The following is a 24014-nucleotide window of genomic DNA, read 5'->3' as shown; positions in this document are numbered from 1 at the left end:
TTCTTGTCTTTTTTTTTTTTTTTTTTGGTTTTGGGGCCACACTTGATGATGCACTCAGAAATTGCTCCTGGCTTGGGGACCATATGAGACAAAGCTGGGGATCAAACTCAGGTCCTGGGTCAGCCTCCGTGCAAGGCAAATGCCCTACTGCTATGCTATTGATCCAGTTCCCCCCTCCCCAAGTCTCTTTATGGTGAACCTCAGCTTCAAATGAGGAAACCCAGAGAAGCTGAGCCACGTGAGGTTGCTGCTTAGAGTCTCACCAGGCACAAATCCAGTTCTCCAAATTTTACTCAAGGAACGCGGCAGCCTGTCAAAAATCAAGCCACTGCCATAGAAAATGCTACCCATTGTTATTTCAGATGTAATGCGATGGACATAGCAAGTGATTTTTTCACCTAAAAAAAAAAATTAGCCATGGGAGCCGGAGCAATAGCACAGTGGGAAGGGCATTTCCCTTGCATGTGGCTGATCCAGGTTCGATCCCCAGGATTCCATCTGGTTCCCCCCAACCTTCCAGGAGTAATTTCTGAGCACAGGGCCAGGAGTACCACCCTTAGTGCCACCTGGTATGCCTCCCGAAAAACAGAATCAAAAAAATAATAAAAATTTAAAAATGAAAAACTTAGCTATGAATGAAAACATTGGAGTCATGGGTTCTATCTGAAAGGTCCTGGAAGCCCTCAAACTTTATATTGTGTGTGTTACATGAGAAAAGCGGGGGACAAATGTGAGGACCCACAGAAATTTAGGGGACAGATACGAGGACTCACAGAAGTGCACGGGGCAGAGGTGAGGTGCGGGTCATCTGTCCCCAATGCTTCTGTGGGTAAACAGCCCCTTCTTCCCAGCTCCCGGGCCAGCCTGCCTGTCTGGAGGCTGTTTTGCGGTGGGCTGTTTGCAGGAGGCAGGTGTTTCCTTGCTTGCCAAGTCATTTAGCCTGACCATTTCCTGGCTGAGCAGCTTAGGACACTTCATCAAACAATGACATTTGGTTTTACTGCCTATTATGTGTTTGATGTTCAAAGATCTGAAAGGGCAGGCGATCACCACTGGAGATCAATAAAGGCCTGGAGACAATGCGATGTGTCTCAGCATCAGAGGCTCCGCTTCCCTAGGAGACTCAGGCACAATCTCTCAAGCTACTTTCTTACTGGGACCAGGAAATCATGGCATTCAGAAGGCCTCTCTCCTGGTCAGATTTTCAGAAATAGGTTCAGACCCAACATTAGATACTGTGGCACACCTGTAATACCATGGCCTGAACAAAAGCCCTACACATGCCCATTTCCCGATCCAGTTACACAGTCCAGGCCTTGGGAAGATTTATGCCAGCTCTGTTAGCTAGCAGTTGGAGAGGATATTCCCGGAGGGGGGTACACACCATCGAGTCTTCAAGGGCTCAGATCACAGCAGGTTTAATAAGGAAAGAAGAACAGATGTCAATTTAAAAGAGGGAGATTATGGAATTAATTGAAAAACACAAAGTGACATGCTGAGCCCAGTTTTCTTCCAAGATAAATAATGGTAGAACACATGCGATTCGATCAGAAACTCTTTCCACGAAGGCTATTATTTTAGGCAGGTATTATTTAGGACCCAAAATAATAATAATCAACACACTTTTTACCAGCCACATTATTTAAAAGCTCAGGCAAATGATGAGACATTCCAGAAAGGGAAAGATGGCAATCCAAAGGCTCACTGGCCTTCAGAGTAATTTGCTGGACTCTTTCTTGTGCATGTCCTTCAGGGAAGGGGTTTTTTTTTGGTTTGGAGACCTTCATTTACTACAAGGGTAACTATCTAAGAAAATAGAGTGTGGGTGCAAAAGGACAGTCTCCAGCTCTGTCTCAATGCTGCATGATCCTCACATTCCTTCCTTTAGAAGGTACAGAAACGGGGGCCAGAGCAATAGCACAGCGGAAGGTTGTTTGCCTTGCAAGCAGCAGACCCAGGATGGACTTCAGTTTGATCCTCAGCATCCCATATGGTCCCACAAGCCAGGACCTATTAACCAGGAGTAACCCCTGAGCATCATCGGGTGTGACCCAAAAATCAAAAATCAAAACAAACAAAAAATAAAAAGTGCAGGACAGAAATATATTCTCTCGATGATGAAGGACATCTTTGGCCTGCTCCCTTCCTCTCTCTCTGTCTCCCAAGATGCAACCTGCTCCTGGGCAGGAAGAGGTCAACCAAAAGGGTAAGAGAGCAGGGCCAGGCAGGTGTTCCTGAATGGAAGGGGAGTAAGATCTCTATAAGCAGAAGGAAGGACAGAAGGACAGTTCCCACAGAGAGAGAGAGGCATCCCGCGGGGGGAGAGAACTCATGCCAATGTTTGGTTTCTCTCCTTGGCAAAAGAGTCAAGATGCTTCATGACTCAACAGCAGAAACTGAAAACATTCTTTGAGTCAAAGAAAGCACGATGTTTCCCTTCTGTCCAGACATCATATGGTAGACATGAAATGGATTAAAGAGCTTTCTTTAAGCTCCATTAAGACTACAGAAAAAAAAAAAAAGTTAACCAGACCCTTGACTAGTAAACAAATGGATTCTAATTTTAAGGAGCACACAGTTCGTAGAAATTCTCTTTCCAAATGACTATCCATTCTTTTCTTAGACCTGAAGTTCCCGGAGGGCAGAGCTGTGTCTAATTCCTCTTCTAGCCCACTCCCTATCCCAGACTGTCAAATGGGATCTTGCCCAATGATGGCATTTAATGAGTATCTGCTGAGTAAAGTAAAATTGTGGCAGCACAATATTTTAAGAATATTGTATTATATAAAATCCATTTAATTTGTACATATTTAAATTACATGAAGAGTTCATTTGTTTTCCATTTTTTCACAATGATATTTGTATAAGTAAAGCGATTTGGTTAAGTCTTGCTTTTTTCAACTGTTCTTTTTTCCTTATGTTTTCAAGAAAATAACAATCTCAAAACAAGTTTAGTAATCCTAAACCTATTGAATTCTACACTCCATTGTCATAGGTGTTCCAGTAAGTCAACACACCCGTTTTCACTAATAACATAAATAACTGCATATATCATAATAGTCACTATTTCTAGGACTATATTTTATTTGTTATTTCTAAATCTATTTCCTAATCTTTTTTTACATAGTAGGCAACTATTTTATATATCTTTTGTCTGAAAAAGCTCTTACTATAATGTGATAAAAAGAACACAAAATAACTCACTTATAGTATATGCTTTTTTTATGTGTATATGCTCTTTTTTTTTTTTTTTTTTTTGTGGTTTTTGAGTCACACCCGGCAGTGCTCAGGGGTTATTCCTGGCTCCAGGCTCAGAAATTGCTCCTGGCAGGCACGGGGGACCATATGGGGCGCCGGGATTCGAACCAATGACCTCCTGCATGAAAGGCAAATGCCTTACCTCCATGCTATCTCTCCGGCCCCCATCTTTTTATTTCTATACATATCCAGCAGAATATTAAATCAGAAAGCATTACAAATTACAAAGAGAATTTCGAGACAAATCTAATCACCTATAAAAGTTTAAATAGTATTTTTTTTGTCCCCCAATTCACAATACAGACCAGACAAAGGGCCTGTATTGAGGTGTATATGGGGTGAATTTACTGTACCTCCTCTTTCTATACAGTCAGTGTAAAGAACACAGCCTGTGGTAAGAAGTATATGCTTTTAAACTGGAGGAAAATATACTTTCAAAGTATTAAAAGAAGCAATCAGTAATACTTTCATTTAAAATATAATATACAGGAGCTGTAGATGTGGCTCAGTGGTAAAGTACATGTCTTGCATCTGCATGAGGACCTGGGTTGGGTAACAACCCCTATATACATACTCATGTACAAACACACATACCACACACACACACACACACACACACACACACACACACACACAAATCCACCAGATATACAAGAGTTATGAAAAATAAAGAAGCAAAGTTTGTCTGGTGGCTAGTTGAAATAAACTTAGAAACAAACTATTCCTTCAGGGCTAGAATACATGGTTTTATTTTTTTAAAAAAGTCAGCTGCTTGTTCTTAATTATTCCATTTACCACTTAAAATATCTTAAAGCCTCGCAAAAAACAAATTACCTTTTTTTCATGGGTGCGTTTTAAATGACTTTTCTCTGCCTGAAACTTATTTTCCTGATCCTGTAAATGAAAAATACTTATTGAATTATACTTGAAATTGCTACTAACGTCAATAAAGTGAATAATCGGACAACTGACAGACTTGAAGATAAACATTTGAGTTTATTTCAAGAGTTTATTTTCAAGAGTATACTTAAAGAGTATACTGAAAGAGTACACTCCCATTGCCTAACCTGTAAGTAAAGTATAGGCAGCCTTGCTAGCTGAATATACCACTATTTTGAAAAAGCACTTCATCATTGAAGGAAGTCAAATGGTGGGCTGCATGCAAGGTAAATGCCCTCCCTGTTGTACTATTGCTTGGGCCCCAGAAGAGAAACATTCTGAACCTTAGCATTTGAATATCGCTTTCAAAACTATACCAATTGAAAAATAATAAGCTTGGGAGTTTTACCATATACCAGTCCTTGCTATATATGACCTTGAGGTCAAAGGAATTGTCTTTGACAAGAAGTGTGTGTGTGTGTGTGTGGAGAGAAATTACATAAATTAGCAAATAATAATTAAAAATGAGAAATTGATTTCAAAATAGTAACACCAACTCTCATTTATACATGTACATAAAAAAAGACCAGTCATTGTTGTTCTGTGTAAAAATACTGAACATACCTTTAGTTGCTGCTTCCTTTGAAGTTCTGATTCCTGTAACTGCTGTTTTAATTGACAGATGTTTTTTTCTAATTCTTCAATTGTCCCAGATGCCTATAAAAATTTTACAAGAAAAAAATTAAAAGCCAAATATTGATTTTACTTCCTTTCCAGAAACTCAGTTAAAATTGTTCATATATGTGAATGAAAACATCTTCGGCTTTTAAAAATTATTTAAAATTAAAAATATACATTAAGTTTTATACATATTAAGATTACATAGGTATACAAATGTCAGCTGGAACGATAAGTACAGTAGGCAGGGCCCTTGCGTATGTGTGGCCAACCCGAGTCAATCTCAGGCATCCCACTGGTCCTGCCAGGAGGAATTCCCAGATGCAGAGTCAGGAGTAAGTCCTAGCATAGCTGGGTGTGGCCCAACCCACCCTCCTCCTATACATGGATACCACCAAAAATCAAAAATATACAAATGTAAAATAATTTCTGAAAAATAGGGGCCAGCGCGGTGGCGCTAGAGGTAAGGTGTCTGCCTTGCCTGCGCTAGCCTAGGACGGACCGGGGTTCGATCCCCCGGTGTCCCATATGGTCCCTCTAAGCCAGGAGCGACTTCTGAGCGCATAGCCAGGGGTAACTCCTGAGCGTCACTGGGTGTGGCCCAAACCCCCCCCCAAATGATAATAATAATAATTTCTGAAAAATAAGTTTACAGAAAAAATTTTCAACTTTCATTTTGAAATCAAATCCAGGCCTGAGATAATAGTACAGGCACAGAACACTATTTGTCTTGCCTGGATTAAATCAATCCAAGTTCAATCCCAGATACCCTCTATGGTATCCCAAACCCTGCCAGAAGGGATCCCTGAATAGAGAGACAGAGTCAGCCCTGAGCATTGCCAAATGTGGCCAAAAAAATTAAACAAATAAATAAAACCCACTGCAACACTTAATTTCCGAAACATCAAAGAGCAGATTACATTAGAATTACATCCATAGGATTCTCTTGGAAAAAAGAGCCAATTTCCTGATATAAAAAGTCTGTGGGTGCTAATCAATGTGCATCTGATATATGAAAATGAAAGCATAGATTTCAAAGTAATAATAATAATGCACACATTCTACATGAATTAGAATGTAGATCATCTACTCCTAAAAATCAGTTTAAAAATGATGTAATATTCATTCTCAAAATTTAGTGCTTCCTTTTTAAAATAAAAACAAACAAAACAACAACTGTGGTTCAGGTTCAATCCGAGCCAAGATTTTCTGTATTTGGGATTTAGTCTTCCAATTTTGACAGTTCACAATCTGGAATTTTAAAAATCAATAAAAATTGTAGTGTTTCAGGGGCCGGACCTATAGCACAAAGGTAGGGCATTTGCCTTGCACGCAGCTGATCAGGACCGATCTTGGTTAGATCCCCGGTGTCCCATATGGTCCCCCAAACCAAGAGTGATTTCTGAGTGCAGAGCCAGGAGTAATCCCTGAGCATCACAGAGTATGGCCCAAAAAGAAAAAAAAATTTGTAGAGTTTCAGTTAAAGAGCTTTTAAGAACAAAAGCACAAGAGTCTCTTTGAAAGTCATATGGGCATCTATGACTATCCAATTAGAAAAATAAATAACTTCTTGACATGTACACTCAATCCCATATGTAATACCTTAGATGCAGCAAAAGCATGTTCCCTTTTCAGAAGAGCTATGTCAGCATCGAACTTGGTTTGCAATCGTTTTATGTTTTGATCATAATCATTTATAAGACTATCCTTCTCTTGGTGCAGCATGTTGCGCCTATAAGTAACAAAAGAATAAGATATACACCCCCATATATTTAGGATAACCCCCCCCCCATTGAAAGGCATCACCTTTCCTTAAATACTTAAATTTTTACCAATTGTTTTTAAACATTACGTTTTGATACTCAGTGACACTTAAAAACAAACAAATGCCAGCATTTAGGTTGAAAAATCATCCAGGGTACCAGGTTGATTACTTTGGGACAATACATTTGTAGTTAATATCAGCATTTTATAGCCATGCCTGATAATTGATTTCAAACGATACCTTGCCTTAACTTCTTGCAATTCGCTACAGGTTATCTGGTAACATCTCTCAAGCTCCAATTTATCTTGAATTAATTTCTGTCTCTGTAAATTACTGTTCTCGGCTTCCCCAGTTAACTGCAGGACACGGGACTCGAGTTCTTTGACCATCTGATTCTGAAAGAACAAGTTACTGTTAAGCAAGTCTCCGAAATATGGGGCCGAAGAGATAGCACAGGGGTAAGGCATTGCCTTGCATGCAGAAGGACGGTGGCTTGAATCCCGGTATTCCATATGGTCCCCCAAGCCTGCCAGGAGCGATTTCTGAGCACAGAGCCAGGAGAACCCCTGAACACTATCAGGTGTAACCCAAAAACAAACAAACAAACAAACAAACAAACAAATCTCTGAAATAAACCACTATGAGGTTAAGAGTTGGAAATGATCACTCTGGATAAGAAATGGATGCTAAAAGAAAATGGAGAGCCATGATCCCTTCAGCAACAATATTGCAATCCTACAGTCAAAAAGTGAAAAAACGTGAGTAAGAGTGAGATAGAAAGAGGGGGGGGTAATGCCTTTCTCAGAGGTGGAAGGGAAACAGGGGACATTGGTGGCAGGAAATGTGCACCAGTGAAGGGTGTTGTGAGTCACTAAAACTCAGTCATGAACAACTTTGCAGCTATGACAAAAAGAGACCAAACTGTATTATGAACAGCCTTGTAACCATGGTGTTTAAATAAAGTAATTAATTAAAATTTTTAAAAAAGAACCTCTGACTTTGTAACACTGTCTCACTGAGTAGCTTGAAGAAAGCATATGTTGAGCTAACGAATACCAGAGAATACACACACATCATAAACAGTACTTGTGCAAATGAAATCAAACAAGTTTTCCTGAAGAAAGGGGTGTTTTCTACTATTGGAGAGCATCATCCTATTGTGCTCTTGAGCATTCACTCATTCATTCTCAGCAGATTTCCTGAATCTGGATCTCTCCTGGGACCTAGCAGCCTCAAAGCAACTAGGGAAACAGAAATCCCCACACTCAGGAAGACAGAGTCTCTACACACAACTTTACGAAAGTACATCCTAAGGTTAGGAGAGTATTTGGTATTTTTTAATAGTTTAAATGAAGAAACTTTAAAAAGTCATAAAAGGTAAGAAAGCTAGCACAGCAGGGAAGGTGTTTTGCCTTTGCATGTGGCTAACCTGGGTTCCATCCTAGCATCCCATATAGAATCCGAACCTGTCAGGAGTGATTTCTAAATGTAGAGCCAGGAATAACCTCTGAGTGCATCAGGGTGTGGCCCCAAACAAACAAAAAGTCATAAAAGTTATGCAGTAACATTATAAGAAGATTTGTTCCCCAAATGCTTTACTGGGAGTGGCAGCAGAGACTCTAAGACTCAGCCTGATAGTTCACAGTGCTGAAAGGACACTAAGGTTACACCTAGGAATGAGTGGCGTGTCATGGGTGACGGGGTGGAACAAGGTATGTGTCACATACTAGGCATGAGCGCTACCATGTCAGTCACATGCCCATCAGGTCCATATTTTCTACTACAGGGGTTATCACATAAGCAATACTATATCCCATTTCATAGCATGTGGAATGCTTTTATTATATTCATGGGTACAGTGTTTGTGCCTAAGATTCTCCTTCATTTTATCAGCATATGTCATTCTTCTATAGACTTTAAAACTATCACATAATTAAATAATTTTTATTTGATATATATTACTTTGAATTTCTCACCTAACCATAAGGATTTATGGTTAGGAATATGCTATTCCTAAAATTAGGATTAGGCAGCATTAGCTAAAGAGACTAGTGTTTTTCATTTTACAATCATACTTCCAAGAAGTGTGAATATTTAGGTAGGATGTGAATGATATTTCAATAAAGTATACTTTATAGTCTCTCTGTGGGAAGTGTTTAAAAATAAAGCTTAAACACAACTAAATAATATCATAGCACCGGCATTCTTTAATCATTTCATTTTTGTCTTAATTACACAAAGAATTAGGAAGATACTTTAATTTTGGTACAACAGCTTCCAAGTATCAGAAATAGAATGCTTCTATTTAACTTAAAAAACAGGGTCTACGGATTAATTTTTTAAATACATACACTTCCTAGTCAAGAGCCTGATACAAATCAGATGTTCCGATTTCCTCTCTACATCATAGCCACTTTACTTCTTTATTAAAATTCCTCCTGGAAGTTATTTCCAGAAGATAGTTTCCATTTCCTAATACATACTCAAAATTCTCCTTATTTCCCAAACGTAAGTAAAAGAACATATTCTCTGCCTTCTAGTTTGAAAGGGTGAAATAACTATGATTTGTAACTCCTTCATCTCTTGGAGATGACCAAAAAAGATCAAACGCGATATTAGACAGGATATTAGAAACTCCATCTTCCTATGCTAATGAGGAGAACTTCCATTTCTAGGCAGGACAAAGCAGTATGTGCTTTGTTTTTATCACAAGCCCAATGAAAACAACTGACATATCCAAAGGCACTTGTAAAAGGACAAACCAGGGGGAAAGGTGATGGCACCTAGTATTCGAGATGGCCTAAGGAGAACAACACTAGTTGAATCAATATTCCGGAAGCTGCTTTGAGCATTGAGGCATCTGTTGATCTTGAAAGAGGATAAGGAGCATAGATATCCAAGAAAGAGATGCCAAAAGCAGCCAGAACATGATGAATCAAAGGCCCCCAGATAAGAATCCAGACAGAACTGGGTGCCATACACAGAGTATTCTCCTCACAGACTTTGCCAACTCTTCGTACTCACAGGGAGAAAAAGGGTAAGTGCTCTGGAAAGCAGATGAGACTGAGCAGTGCTGCTGTCTCCAGGAGAAGAAGAGGCTGGAGTGTTAGTTATGGTGGAGAGGCCCTAATAATACCAGAGTCCTGTGTGGATCATACAACTAGAAGATAAAACCTAATAAAAGTGAGCAAAGACTACGAACACTGTACCCAGACCTTACGTGGCTCAGTCCGAGTAGGGAAAGATGGTCACTGGCTGCCATTTAGAGGTTAGATTTCCTCTAAGATGACAAGGTAGTGAGTACTGACATTTTTATATGCAAAAAATAAGAATTCAAAAATTTATTAACTCACCCTCTGCTCAAGAACAAGCGAGGAACAGAAATTGGCCCATGATCTCCCTGCTCTAAAACCTCCTTCACTGCACCATATTATCTCTATAAACCATCATATTTTGCTTGTGGAATTACCTTGGGATGAAATCTGAAGAAAGACCTCAGGGAGAAATAGCCTTTAAAATGTGAGGTGCATGGGGCTAGAGTGATAGCAGAGGGGAGGACATTTGCCTTGCAAGTGGCTGATCCAGCTTGATCCCCGTAGGATTCCCCTGAGCTTTCCAGGAGTCATTTCTGAAAAGATATCCAGGAGTATACCACTCAAGCGCTGTCAGGCATGGCCCAACTCCCACCCCAAATGTAAGATATATGGCAGAAAAGCTCAGGTGTAACCCAGGAATATTAAAGTCTCTTCTTTTGCAAATTATTATTGCTGTGAAGACTTTATACCTGGCATTTTATATGCTGAACTGGGGAATTTGCAGGAATGAGAAGCTAGGCTTTATGACAGATTACTTCAGCTGCAGAGACAATCTTTCTATTTTGTGAACTGGAGTACAGAGCTTTGAAGATTGGGTTGGTGCTTCTGAAGGGACTTGGGTTGCAAGAACTTACCATAAAAATTGGGTTGTTAATTCAAGTTTTTCATAATGACAAAAATGGATCCAAGTGCATTTGTGGGGCACGGTACAAGAGAAGAGAGGGAGAGCAACTGACGTGTTATCCCGGAAGAGCCTTGGAGTAAAGCAACAATGAATAGCTGCACTCAAATGGTAGCTGAAGGGCAGAGACCAGCTCCAAGAAAGTCCTTAGAGAAATCGGTAATGGAACAAGCCAATGACTAACTGGGGAGATGAGATATGACCAACACTGGAACTCTTTCAGGTTGAAAATCTGGAGTGCCAAGGAAGACACATTGGAAATTAAGAGAAAATTTGGGAAAACATGATTCTGGGAGGAAATAATAGACATAATTTTCAACAGGCATTACAATGTAATAAAATATTTGATGGACCTTCAGGTATACAGCCAATGGAGAGGAAAAAAGTGATTGGGAGTTTACATGTGTGGATTGTGTCTGACTGTTTTGTTTTTATTGTAATCGGCATCATTGAAATACTATACAAACTTCAAGTATGCATCACTGAAAATGAATGTGTGAGAATTTCCTTGACCCAGTTTCTCTTTCCCTGCTGGTAACCACTAATGGGTCTTATAGTCCAAAAGCTTTATTTGGTTCATCTGTTTGTTTTCTCTGCCAACCACATTTAAGTAAATCTAGTAGCATTTACCATTCTCCATCTAGCTTCTTTCAGTTAAATGCAATGCTCTAGGTCCCTCTGTGCTGTCAATGGCAGGAACTCATATTTTAGACCTCAACAGTGATCTCCATATGCATATTAATAGCACATCTATCCATTACTCGATTGAAGAGCTCTTAGACTGTTTCCAGTCCTTAGCTCAGGGGTCTCAAACTCACGGCCCTCAGGCCATTTGCGGCCCTCCATACATTTTTGTGGCCCACGCCAGGCCGTCAAATATCGCAGTATTCACAATTATTCACTTACCAAATAATCGCAATAAAAATTGCATTAGTAAGAAAAAATCGTATTAAACATTCACATACCCCAAACAGTTCCGTTCGGGGTATGCAAATGTTTAATGCAATTTTTTGCGATTTTTTTCTTACTAATGCAATTTTTTATTGCGAATATTGAGTAAGCGAATAATTGTGAATACTTTGTGCCTAGCGCAGATGTCATTTCCGCTGCTCCTGCCCACTGTCCCTTGCATTATTGGAGGCCTAAGGGAGAAAAGGGAGAGAAGTTTATTACAGAATTAGATTTTGTCATACCTTCATCATGACTTCATCAAAGCCTGCAGTGAAGAGAAAGATTGATGACGAGCACAGACAATTTCAGGAAAAGTGGGAGACGCAGTATTTCTTTGTTGAGCACAGGGGCATGCTCAGAGAAAGTTGCAGTGCACAAGGAATACAACTTGAAACACCATTATTCAACTAAACATGCTGAGGAATGTGCAAAATATCAAGGAAATGAGAGAGCCAAGAGGGTTGCCAGTCTTAAAGCATGTCTAATGAGGCAACAAGATTTCTTCAAGAAAGCAACCAAAGAGAATGTTGCATCAGTCAAAGCTAGTTACATGGTTAGTGAGATGATTGCTAAGGCAGGGAAACCATTTACAGAAGAAGAGTTTGTTAAAAAATGCATGTTACAGGCTGCAAGTATTATCTGTCCGGAAAAGAAAGGTCAGTTTAGCAAAATCAGCCTTTCTGCTAACACTGTGGCAAAGCGCATTTCTGACATGTCAAGTGACATTTATCATCAACTGTGTGAGAAAGCCAAATGTTTTGATGCATACTCAGTTGCTCTTGACGAGAGCACAGATATATCAGATACTGTGCAGCTCACAATTTATGTCCATTGTGTTGATTGCAATTTTGAATTGACAGAGGAGCTGCTCACAATTCCAATGCATGGCCAGACCACCGCTAATGAGCTATTCCGGCATCTGTGTGATGCCATTGAGAATGCAGGTTTGCCATGGAAGAGGTTTGTTGGAATAATAACCGATGGAGCGCCATCGATGACAGGGAGGAAAAATGGATTGGTGGCACCTATTCAAAAAAAAACTTGAAGAGGAGGGTGTAGAGAAGGCTATTGCTCTTCACTGCATTATCCATCAGCAGGCCCTTTGCAGTAAATGCCTGCCGTGTGACAATGTGATGTCTGTTGTAGTGAAATGCATCAACCAAATCAGATCCAGGGGCTTAAAGCACAGAAGGTTCTGTGCTTTTTTAGAGGAAATGGAGTCAGAATATGAAGATGTGCTCTATTTCACCGAGGTACATTGGCTCAGCAGGAGAAATGTCCTGAAAAGATGTTTTGAGATGAGAGAAGAAGTGAAAGCCTTCGTGGAGAAGGATGGGAATGCTGTTTCTGAGTTGGGTGATCATAAATGGCTCATGGACTTAGCTTTACTTCTTGACATCACACATAAGCTGAATGTACTAAACAAGATGTTACAAAGCCCAGGGCAGCTTATCAGTGCTGCCTATGACAACGTGAGAGCATTCTCCACAAAACTTGTGTTATGGAAATCCCAGCTCTCTCAGACAAACCTTTGCCATTTCCCAGCATGCAAGGAACTTAGGGATGCAGGCATACCATTCAGTGGTGAGAAATATGTTGATGCTATTTTTAAGCTAGAGAAGGAATTTGATCACAGATTTGCAGACTTCAAAAAGCACAGAGCCACTTTCCAAATTTTTGTGGACCCCTTTTTCTTTGATGTGCAAAATGCCCCTCCTGTGCTTCAAATGGAGCTCATTGACCTGCAACACAACTCTGATCTCAAAGCTAAGTTCAGGGAGATTAGTGGAAAAGCAGACATGCATGAACAATTTTGGGAGAATTGCCCCCCAGCTTCCCTGAGTTTTCCCGAACATTCAAGCGCACCATGTGCCTTTTTAGGAGCACATATTTGTGTGAAAAGTTATTCTCCACATTGAACTTCAATAAGTCAAAGTACAGGTCTAGACTTAATGATTATCATCTTCAAGCCATACTGAGGGTCTCAACTGCTTCCTCTCTAAAGCCAAATGTGGTTCAATTTGTGAGAAGTGCTGTCAAGTCTCTGGCAGCAAGGAATAGGCAAAAGATGCCATGTTCAGAAGAGCTGTTCATGATCTTCACTTAATGTCCTATTCATGTTCAGAAGAAATAATTAAAACTGTTAATAATGACGTTTGAGGACTTTATTTGTGTGAAATCCCTTATGTGGCCCTGCCTCACCCTAACTTTGCCTCCTCTGACCCCCAGGTAAATTGGGTTTGAGACCCCTGCCTTAGCTATTATCAGTCATACAGCAATGAACAGGGGAGTTCAAATAGCTCTTCAAAATTGGTGTTTTGATATTTTACGAGTAGCTCAGAAGTGGAATAACTTGCTCCTATGGAAATTCCATTTTCTAGTTTAAATTTCCACTAACTGTGTACAGAGAGACCTGTCTCGCCCCTGTTCCAAGGCTCGCTATCCACATCACCCATAATAAGCCCCTCAACCTGTGTGAAGTGAAAGTTCTTTGTTGCTCTAATTTGGATTATGAGAGATGATGAACAACTTTGCATATACCCAACGGTCATATCTGAAACATCCAATGTCATACTCAGTATTTTCAGTAGTTGACTTATCAAAATAATGCTGCTGGGGTGAGAGAGATAGTGGAGAGAGGTTCAAGCACTTGCCCTTCCATTCAGCTAATCCTTGTTTGAATCTCTAGTATACTTTTAGGCCACTTAGCACTACCAGGAGCGATCCCTAAGCAGGGATCAGCCCCGAGCACCTCCAGGAATGACCCAAAAACAAACAAAAGAACATTTCTGTGAACATATTATCACATTCCTTTAGTAAAAATGAGTCTGAATCGGTTTGACATACAAGGCTTGCTGAATGTTGGAGACATGTCTGAGGAAGAATGCCTTAGGCAATTTTATCATTGCGCAAATGGCATAGTGTTTTACATACTCCTAGATGGTATAGCCTGCCACATAATCTACAATCCCACAGACTAATCTACGTCCTATGGGAACCACCATCAGAGACACAACCCATGGCTGACTGGAACGCCAGTAAGATACAATTGTACTGATCAATTAAATAATCTGAAGGCAAGATGGAGAAAGCTGAGCTCTCCTACTGACAGATTAAAGAATTACAGACATGCAAAGAAGGGAGGCTGACATAATCCATGTGGTGATGTGTTCACATTATAGAGGGCAGCAAAAAATTACATGTAGATAGTGTAATAGCACCCGTTATAGATAGGAATGCATATAAAAACACAGAGACATATGTTAGAGTGACATTCCAGAAATAAGAACACTTGGCTCACAGATTTTGATTTCTAAGATCATTCTTCTTATAATATACACTGAGGGGATGTGAATTGGGTCCAGAACCCTGTTGTCAGAGGTCACATGGCCAAAATAGGGACAATGCGAACAAGAGTGAAGTAAAGAATTGTTCCAAAGTCAAGTTAACATATTCAGAAGCACACACCTATATGAAGGGTAGAATTAATGACAGGCAATGAAAATACCTCACATACAGAAAACCTCCGAGTAATTTATGTAGATGCTCCACCCTCATATATAGAGAGCATAACTCCTCACTTGGAGGAAGGGATCACACCTAGAGATACTCAGGAGCTTGTCCTGGCTTTATGTCTAGGGGGTCACAAGTGTTGGTGCTTGGGAAACCAGAGGGTATCAAGCTAGAATCACCGTATGCATCAAAGTCGTATAAACCCCTATATTGTCTCTCTGGCCCATCCAGCATGGGCTGCAGACAGTAGCTTCCTCCCAAAGAGGAAAGTCTAGAAAGGTGGGCTGTAGTCTTAATTAAATTAATAAGAGTGGGCCCGGAGAGATAGCACAGCGGCGTTTGCCTTGCAAGCAGCCAATCCAGGACCAAAGGTGGTTGGTTCAAATCCCGGTGTCCCATATGGTCCCCCGTGCCTGCCAGGAGCTATTTCTGATCAGACAGCCAGGAGTCACCCTTGAGCACCGCCGGGTGTGGCCCAAAAACCAAAAAAAAAAAAAAAATTAATAAGAGTACTTGATGGTGGTGGATAATGGTAAGGCCTTTCTCGGGCAGGCCAGGCCATGTCTGAGGGTTCAGGATAATGGCAGGAAATGACCCACAGCAGTATGGTTCAGGATACATCAGTTTTATTACAAGGTTCTAACCACCATGTGTGTATTTTACATGGCTTCTAAGCAAAACTGCCTCTCTGCACCCAACCGTCTCTTATCTCTCCATCTTGCCTCTTCCTCAGGCTTCTTGCAGAATCTCTCACTGAATCCCTCTATTACCCTCCCCCAAACCCCTCCCAATAAAGGGAGCTCTCCAGGTGAGCTAGGCAGGAAGTTGGAGGAAGAGTTAACAGTGGGAGGCTAACTTTATAGTAGGAAATCTGATCACTGCCTCAGCCATGGGATCTGGGTTAATATTAACCATGGTGCCATTAATAGTATGTATTCTTTTTGGTTATTCCGTTTTGTTTTGGGACCATACCTTGAGATCCTCAGGGTTTACTCTGCAGTCAGGGATCACTCCTGGCAGGGACAGGGGACCATATGGAGTGCCAGGGATCAAACCTGGCTTGCATCCTGCTTAATATACAATGCACAATTGTTCTGACTTCAATAGTATGGATTCTTGATATGATATGTTAAATTTGGCCCTTCACCCCTGTGATCTACTTCCTCCACCCTTAGTCCCTGTCTCTACATGAGTAAAACATGAAGTGAAAATCCAAGAAAGGGACATTCAACACATTCCTGACCAATATTTTTCAAAACAGTCAAGGTCAGAAGCAACAATAAAAGCCCTGAGAAAGCAGCCCAGCCATGAGGAACCCAGGACAATCACCACCCTTAAAGAGGCCTTATGTGGTGAGTCCGAAGGGAAAACTTAAAAACTTTTATTGTAGCCTGAGTTCATAATAATATACTGATACTGATTCATTTATTACAACAAATGTGGGCCATGTTTTACTTGAATGTTGCTGACCTGGGTTGATCTTGGCTTCCAATATGGTCCTCCAGGCCCCTCCAGGTGTAATTCCTAAGTGCAGAGCCAGAAGTAAGACCTGTGCAAAGGCCAGGTGTGGCCCAAACAAAAACAACAATTGTACCAAAATAATATAAAATTTTACTGATAAAGGAAATTGCATGAGAGCACAAGGGAAACTCTCTATCTTCTTATATGTCGGAATATCTAAAGCTATGTAACAAAATCTACTTTTTAAAGAGTCATCTCACCAAAATGATAAAGCGGTGCCATTTGGATATTTCTTCTTTATAATGGTGAGCTGGGAAAAAGAAATGCTGGTGGCGCCTATAAAATGACAAGTTCTAGGAGTAGATGAGTTGCTCTATGAATGATCATTCAGCACTCTAACTATAGTGGCTATTTATCATTTCTGACTGGAGTGATAGCCCAGCAGATAAGGCACTTGCATTGCATGTGACCAAGCCAGGTTCCATCTCCAGCATCCCATATGGTCTCCCCTTAGCCCCTCCAGGAATGATTCCTGAGCACAGAGCCAGAAGTAACCTCTGAGCACTGTCAGGTGTGGCCCCAAAACAAACAAAACACATTTCAGTGTCTAATATTTTAAGTTTGGGACTTTTAACCTGGATAGGAGTTCTAGAAATGGAATTTAGTGTAATTTTGAAGGAATAAAAGAGTCCATCTTGTTTTCCCTACCTTATTCCCTTATTCTATGAGAAGTCAATAAATGCACCAGAAAAATATCACCAATATCTCTGACTAGAAGTAACTGTTACAGTCTGTCACTGCTATAATCTGTCATAGAGCTATTACTAGATGTTGTACAATCATCAATAAATTATGATTGCTACTAGATCTACCAGTAAATCTTGCTATTTGCTGCATCCGTAGAGAAGCACATACATCAGCTTATGACGATTTTCATGGTCAATGTTTTGCCAACTGTACCTCAGCACAACTGTTCACTGGAGGTGTGTACTCTTTATCAACTTCAACTCTATCTGACTGCAAAGGATTTCAAAGACTCGCCAGCTGCCAGCAGATCCAAGGGGACAGAAAACAGTAGCACAATTTCACCAATGTGGGGCAAAACCTCAATAAATCCTTTTCAGTGGAACTCCAACCTGACATATACCAAGCCTCCCCAAACATCTCATTTTTTTGCTGGGCCTTTCTCTAGGCCCCTGTCTGAAGTCTGGCTTCCAAAACTCCAAGACTCCAAGACTCAGTGTTGCCGTGTTGTGAGTCGGAGGTGCATCAAGGAAAGTCCTGCCAATATAGAAAGGCAGGCGGCCCATCGCCTGCACAGAGTGTATGCTTACAAAAAGTGGCACCAAAACAAAACAGAACTCAACCAAGAGAGAAAGAAAGAGAGAGAGAGAGAAAGCTGCGCCAACAAACCGAGAAACTAATTCCCAGTGACAGTCGCGTCTTTCATCTCGAGCCCTGCCGTCAACTCTCCCTTGTTTAATTATTAAATCAGGAGCAGCGCGGCAAGCTCTGCCGACGTTTGATGATTCGTAAATGCGGTCCTGCTGACAGCCTCTGTCCGCTTCTCTCTGTATTTACCATTACCTAATGACAAGCTCAGGGTGCTGGTGTTTAAATTCAACTTTCATTAAAAATAGAGTGAGGTTTCCCCTGACTGCCGGGCTCCCCCCTGTCCTGCCCTTTTGGCTCCAAAGTACCACTTTTCTTTGCATCTCCAATTTAGAGAAACTTAAAAAAAAAAAAAAAAAAAAAAACCCACTGCCAAAGATAATTCTCTTGGAACAGTTTTTAATTAAGATCTGCCAATGTGGTAACACACAGGCGATCAATGGTTTCAGAAGCTGCGGCTCTAAAGTCATTACCGAAAATATTTTATCTGTGTTTGAAGATGGTGAGAGATGAAAAGTGTATTTCAGTTCTGTTTCTTTCTTTCTTTTTTTTTTTTTTTTTTTTGGTCCCTAACACTGAATATCACATTATCCTGTCAAGAGCCTTTTTAGATCATTTGAAAGTGTGTCCGTCCATGAAATGTTAATACCGTAGATTTACTATTATAAACAGTGCCCTCTGGCAGGTCGCTATTAGATCTAAGGTTCATTTTTTGGTGGTTTTTTTTTTTTTTTTTTTAATATTCTCCATCCCAAGAACCAGAGTCTGCCCCCTTGAGGACAAAACTGTAACCATGAAGGATATTTTGCCACAAGGCTCTCTGCACATCTGGGGTAGTTCAACTGAAATACAACCTAGACGATGATTTTTGGGTTTCCATAGTGTCCCCAGGAGTCCACGGGATGCCAGCCACCCAGGAGGTGCTCAGCAAATGTTTGTTACCTTTGGATAACTGTCATTCTGAAGCACAAAAAACTGGAACAAAGCAAAAAATCACATCTACTTTTGTTTTTCTCTTAGCACACCACATATTTTGTTAAGTAACATAATTGCTGGAGGCTGTGTTATGGTCCCTCCAAACAGCTCTGTGGAAGTCCTGACTTTCAGGATCTTAGAGGGATCCTAAGAGAGTTTTTAAAGCTCCAAGTCTCACTAGGGTGCAGTAAAAAAAAAAGGAGATTGATGGACAAGGTGCAGATTGGGGAGGCCCTTTCGGGTATATTGGGAAAGACAGCCATTGATAGGCTAAGGAGAGAAACCTTAGAAGAAACCAAATCTGCTGATCGTTCAATATCAAACTTCTGGTCTCCAGAATCATGAGAAAAGAAATATCTGCTAGGAGACTGGAGAGAAAATCCAGGCATTATGGTGCCTGCCTTGCATGCAGTGGGGACCCCCCCCACCCGTGTATCCTGAGCAAAGGCCACAGAATCTGGAATAACCCATGAGCATCACTAGATGATAACCAGTACCCAGCTATGTCCTCCCCCCAAATAAGTTTTCTATCCAGAGGTCTTCTATTATGGTATCTCTAGCACACCAAAATAATGATTCTGCAATTAATGAGGAAATTATCAAAAGAAAAAAATAAGGACAAAAAAATAAATGGATAATAATTAAATAATAATAATAAATAAATAATACACAATCATAAATAGGTAGATCTCATACCAACTAACAATAAGCAATCCAAACAGGATATAAAGGAAAAGTCCCATTTATATGAGAATTAAAAAAGAATAAAATAGTTTAGAATGACTTCAATGAAGGAAATAAAATAGTTTACAGTGAAAACTGCAAAATGATGTTGAAAAAAGTCATGAAAAAAAGAAGACAACTTGGGTCCATGGATTCTAAGACTTAATATCAAGTAGTCAGTTATAACCTAAAGTGATCTCCAAAGATGCAAGGTAACTTCTTTCAATACCCTAGTTATTTTTAAGCCCCAAATGTGTATATAATCTTAAGGGATTCATTAGCAGAAGTAAGTTTTTAAAAAGGACAAAGTTGGAGGTTTCATTCACATTTCCTGATGTCTAACTGGACTGTAAAGCTACAGTCACCCAAACATTGGCATAAAAATGGCATATAGACCAATGAAATAGAGAGACAAGTTCAGGGGCTAGAGTGATAGCATAAGAGTAGGGCATTTGCCTTGCACACTGTAGACCCGGGAAGGACCTGGGTTCGATCCCCGGCATTGAACATATGGTCCCTTGTCCCCTGAGCTTGCCATGCGCAATTTCTGAGCGCAGAGCCAAAAGTAACCCCTGAGCGCCTCCAGGTATGGCCTAAAATCCCCCAAAAGAAGGGCAAGTTCAGAAATCAGCCCTCACTTATGTGGTCCAATTAGTTTCGACAGGATGTCAATATCATTTAGTGGGAAAAGACCTTTTCAATGGATGATATTAGCAAAAGTGAGTATCCACAGTCAAAAGAATCAACTGCAACCTAACTTTCTACCATATACTACATAACTCAGAGAAAACAAATGGGAAAGCTTTGTGATATTAGATTTGGTGATAATTTACTGAATGTGGTCCCAAAGGTATAGTGAACCAAAATACAAAATAAATTAACTATATAAAAATTTTTAACTTCTGTAAGAAAAGAAAAACATCACTATCAATAGAGAAGGCAACCTAAGTAGGAGAATATGCTTTCAATTATATTTGATAAAGAATTGACATGTTTTATAAAGAATTCCTGCAAGTCAGAAAATATACAAACAACCCAATTAAAAATGGGATAAGGGCCTGAATAGCCATTACTCCATAAATGATCTGCAATGGCCAATAAGCACATGACAAGAAGCTGAGCATCACATATCATTAGAAATATGCAAATCTAGGGGCTGGAGAGATAGCACAGTGGTAAGATGTGTGCCTTGCACACAGCTGATCCAGGACAGACAGTTCAAATCCCGGCTTTCCATATGGTTCCTTGTACCTTCCAGGAATGATTTCTGAGCACAGAGCCAGGAGTAACCCCTGAACACTGCCGGTGTGACCCTAAAACAAAAACTAACAAATAAAAAGAAAGAAATATGCAAATCCAAACCATACAAAGGCACCACTTTGTACTCTTATAGTGATTATTAGCAAAAATGGTTTCAGAGAATTATATATGGTAACAATATACAGAAGAAAGGGCCAAAGTAACAGTATTGGAAGTGACAGGGTTGGGAGCTTCCTTGCATGCAGGAAATGCTCATCCAGATTTGATTCCTGATATCTCAAATAGACCCCCAAACCCTGCCAGGAGTGATTCTTGAGCACAGAGACAGGAACAAGCCCTGAGCATCACTGGAGAGCCAGGAGTAACCCCTGAAAACCATTGGGTGTAGCCCCACCCCCAAATAACAAAACTAAATAAAAATGTCATCATTTTACATATCATCCAGCCATTCTGCCTTTGGATATTTATGCAAAAGAACTGTAAACAGGGACGTGAGCAGGTATTTGTACATTCAGGTTCGCAGGAGCGTTATTCACAATAGCCAAAAGCAAGAGGAGTCCAACTGTCTGTCACAAATGAATGGAAAACAAATACAGTGAGTAGTTCCATACAAAGGAAGCTAGTCAGTCATAGTCAGTCTTAGTAAGCAGTCTCTGGAGCATACTACATCTATATCCGAGAGAGACCATGAGGCCTTTAAGCTAAGTGATACAGGTCAGTCAGAAATGGACACAAACCATGATTCCACTTACACAAAGTACCTAGACAGGTCAGGGCACACATATGACAAGGACAAGGACAGGATAAGGACAAAGCAATAGGTAGCAGCGGAGCTGACAGGAAAGGTGAGGTAATGAGAGCCTAAGGTAAGGCAAGGGAGAACAATGGTAACATATTGTCCTAGGAATGGGGCTGACAGATAGTAAAGGAGGTAAAGCAATTGCCTTGTATGCAACGGTGGTGAAGAAGAACTTGATTTAAATCCCTGCCCAAATATGTTGTGTTCTGAGCACTACCAGGGCTCTCCAGAGCCAGAGACAGGAATTGGCATTCTGAGTGGCCACAAACGAAAAAAAATAAAATTTCCCTAATATTAAAATAAAACATGAGGCAGAGTGATGTTAAGGCCAAATTTATGGTGAGAAGGAAATTCCACCCAGTTTTTTTTTTCTGGATTTGTCTGTTTTCTTTGGGGGCAGCACTCAGGGGTCAAGGTTACTTCTGGCAGTGTTCAGGGAACCATCTATGGTGCAGCAATTGAACCAGGCTTGGCTTCCAGCAAGCTAAACATCTTAAACCCTGTGGTATCTCTTGGGTCCTTCAGCCCAGGTTTCTGACCCATGTCACAAGGTCTCCCTTGTGTCACAAACAGGAAGAACTAACACAAATCAATCCCAGGTGGCCACAGTGCAAATCCATCTCCTATGACTGATTCTGAGACTGACAGGTCAAAATCCTACCCACTGGTGCCAAGACAGGTTGTCGCTTTACCATGACAACCCATAAAAGGGGCCAAGTATGGTCCAGCTCACAGACCCTAGGAACTACCACCACCCATTGGGGGTGAAGTGTGGGAGGGATGAGGGGATGTGGAAAATCTGAAATCTGAAAAGGACAAAACCAGAAGAGTGGCATTGTTCTCCCATGAATCCAACCCACACCCCAATGAGAGCAGAAGTGTTTTTGCTTCCTTCTCTTTCCTTAAATCAGTGGTTCTCAAATAGTGGGATGTGCCCCCCTAAGGGGGGCATGAGGCTTCGTAAAGGGGAGCATGTTTGACCTCAGCAAACACTGTCATAACAAACTAGGCCCCGTGTTTATGTCTCTGTATGTTTCTGGAGCTGAGAGTTGCTGCGTCCTGCTTCAAACCCCACTATGAAAAGCTATGCATTGCAAAACGTGCTCACTGGAGCCATTCATCCAGACATCACCATTAAAAAATCAGCTCAAATTATTTTACATATTTGTGTTCTGCAGGTTAAAGTTTTTTTAAAAAAAAGATACTATTTATAGTCACGTGGAGGGGCGCGAAAAATGTTTTCTTCTTCCTGGGGGGGCATGACAGAAAATAATTGAGAAGCACACTGCCTTAAATAAATGCTCTACTCCAACCCAGATGGGTTTAAGAATCAGAGGTAGGGTGCACACGTGCCTACTCTCCTGACCCCTCTGCTCTTTATCAAAGGATAGATGGATTGGAGGAGCTATTATGCAATGCACCTGGGATTTTAGTCTTTGACAACAAAAGTTCTGGGAAATGTAAGAGCTGTTACAATACAAATGTACTTACTGCCACCGACTTATAGATGAAGGGTAGTATAAGTGGCAAATTTTGTAACTTACAACAATATACAATCCTGGAGCAGAAATCACTGATCTAAAAGGTGATCTATTGGGGTACACTTATGGGTCACTTTATACAGTTTCAATTTGAAGCATAGTGGTGAAATTAGTGTGATATTGTAAAAGAAAAAAATATATCATAATCTAAAAACTGAAGATCCCCCAAAAAAACCTGACAAATAATTTATATAATAAGCATCACTACAACTCAGGCTAGTGGATAAATGAATTTCAAAATGGAGAACAATTACACATAAATAGGCAACTTAAAATGCCTACAAAGCATGAGCCATTCGTCATATAAATGCAAATCAAAATCTGACAATCCTTGGATAAGAAAATGAGTATGATTTTTAAGTATCACAATTTTGAGCACTGACAAAGTTAGGAAGAGAATCCGGATTTTGAAATTGAGCTTAAGAGCATGAATGGCTAAAATTCCTTTGAAAGCCTATTATAAGCACAAATGCTATATTCTAAAATAGATAACTTTTCAGAGTAGTGTTCTGACAATTGTGTTTCCAACACATTCAAAATAAAGATAAAAATGACATGAGCTTAGGTAGATGGTTCAAGACCTTGTTTGCATTCAACCCCATACACATCCCCTTGAGCACTGCTAGAATTAACGCAGAAAGTAGTCCAAGGACTGTGGATACAGCCATGGTGGTCCAAACACTAAGGGCCCCTGCATTCACCTAAGCAGCCCATCAAGAATCCCCTGAGGTGCCATACCCACTGCTTGGGAGACCACCCTACTCTCTTCTCCCCACCAAAAACAAAAAAAGAATAAAAGATGAGCAATTATCAAATGTTCAAG

General features: G+C 40.4%; 1 protein-coding gene and 1 non-coding gene across 2 annotated transcripts in view; both read right to left on the bottom strand.

Moving 5' to 3' along the window:
• The window catches only part of CEP112 (centrosomal protein 112), a 429834-nt gene that overhangs the window by 324923 nt on the left and 80897 nt on the right, over positions 1 to 24014 (bottom strand). Inside the window, exons 11-14 of the mRNA XM_049768363.1 lie at positions 6821 to 6975; positions 6418 to 6547; positions 4762 to 4854; positions 4093 to 4152 (exon numbers count right to left, since the gene is read on the bottom strand). Of these exons, the coding sequence (XP_049624320.1) occupies positions 4093 to 4152; positions 4762 to 4854; positions 6418 to 6547; positions 6821 to 6975 (438 nt within the window). The remainder of the gene's footprint in view (positions 1 to 4092; positions 4153 to 4761; positions 4855 to 6417; positions 6548 to 6820; positions 6976 to 24014) is intronic.
• Positions 3537 to 3662, bottom strand: LOC126032305 (small nucleolar RNA SNORA51). Its single transcript, XR_007503846.1, has one exon. It is a non-coding gene; the product is annotated as a small nucleolar RNA SNORA51 (small nucleolar RNA).

Source organism: Suncus etruscus, chromosome 1 (assembly GCF_024139225.1).
Source record: "Suncus etruscus isolate mSunEtr1 chromosome 1, mSunEtr1.pri.cur, whole genome shotgun sequence".
Classification (NCBI taxonomy): Eukaryota; Metazoa; Chordata; class Mammalia; order Eulipotyphla; family Soricidae; genus Suncus; species Suncus etruscus.
The sequence above is the reverse complement of the archived record's forward strand: the minus strand, read 5'-3'. Positions and strand labels throughout refer to the sequence as shown.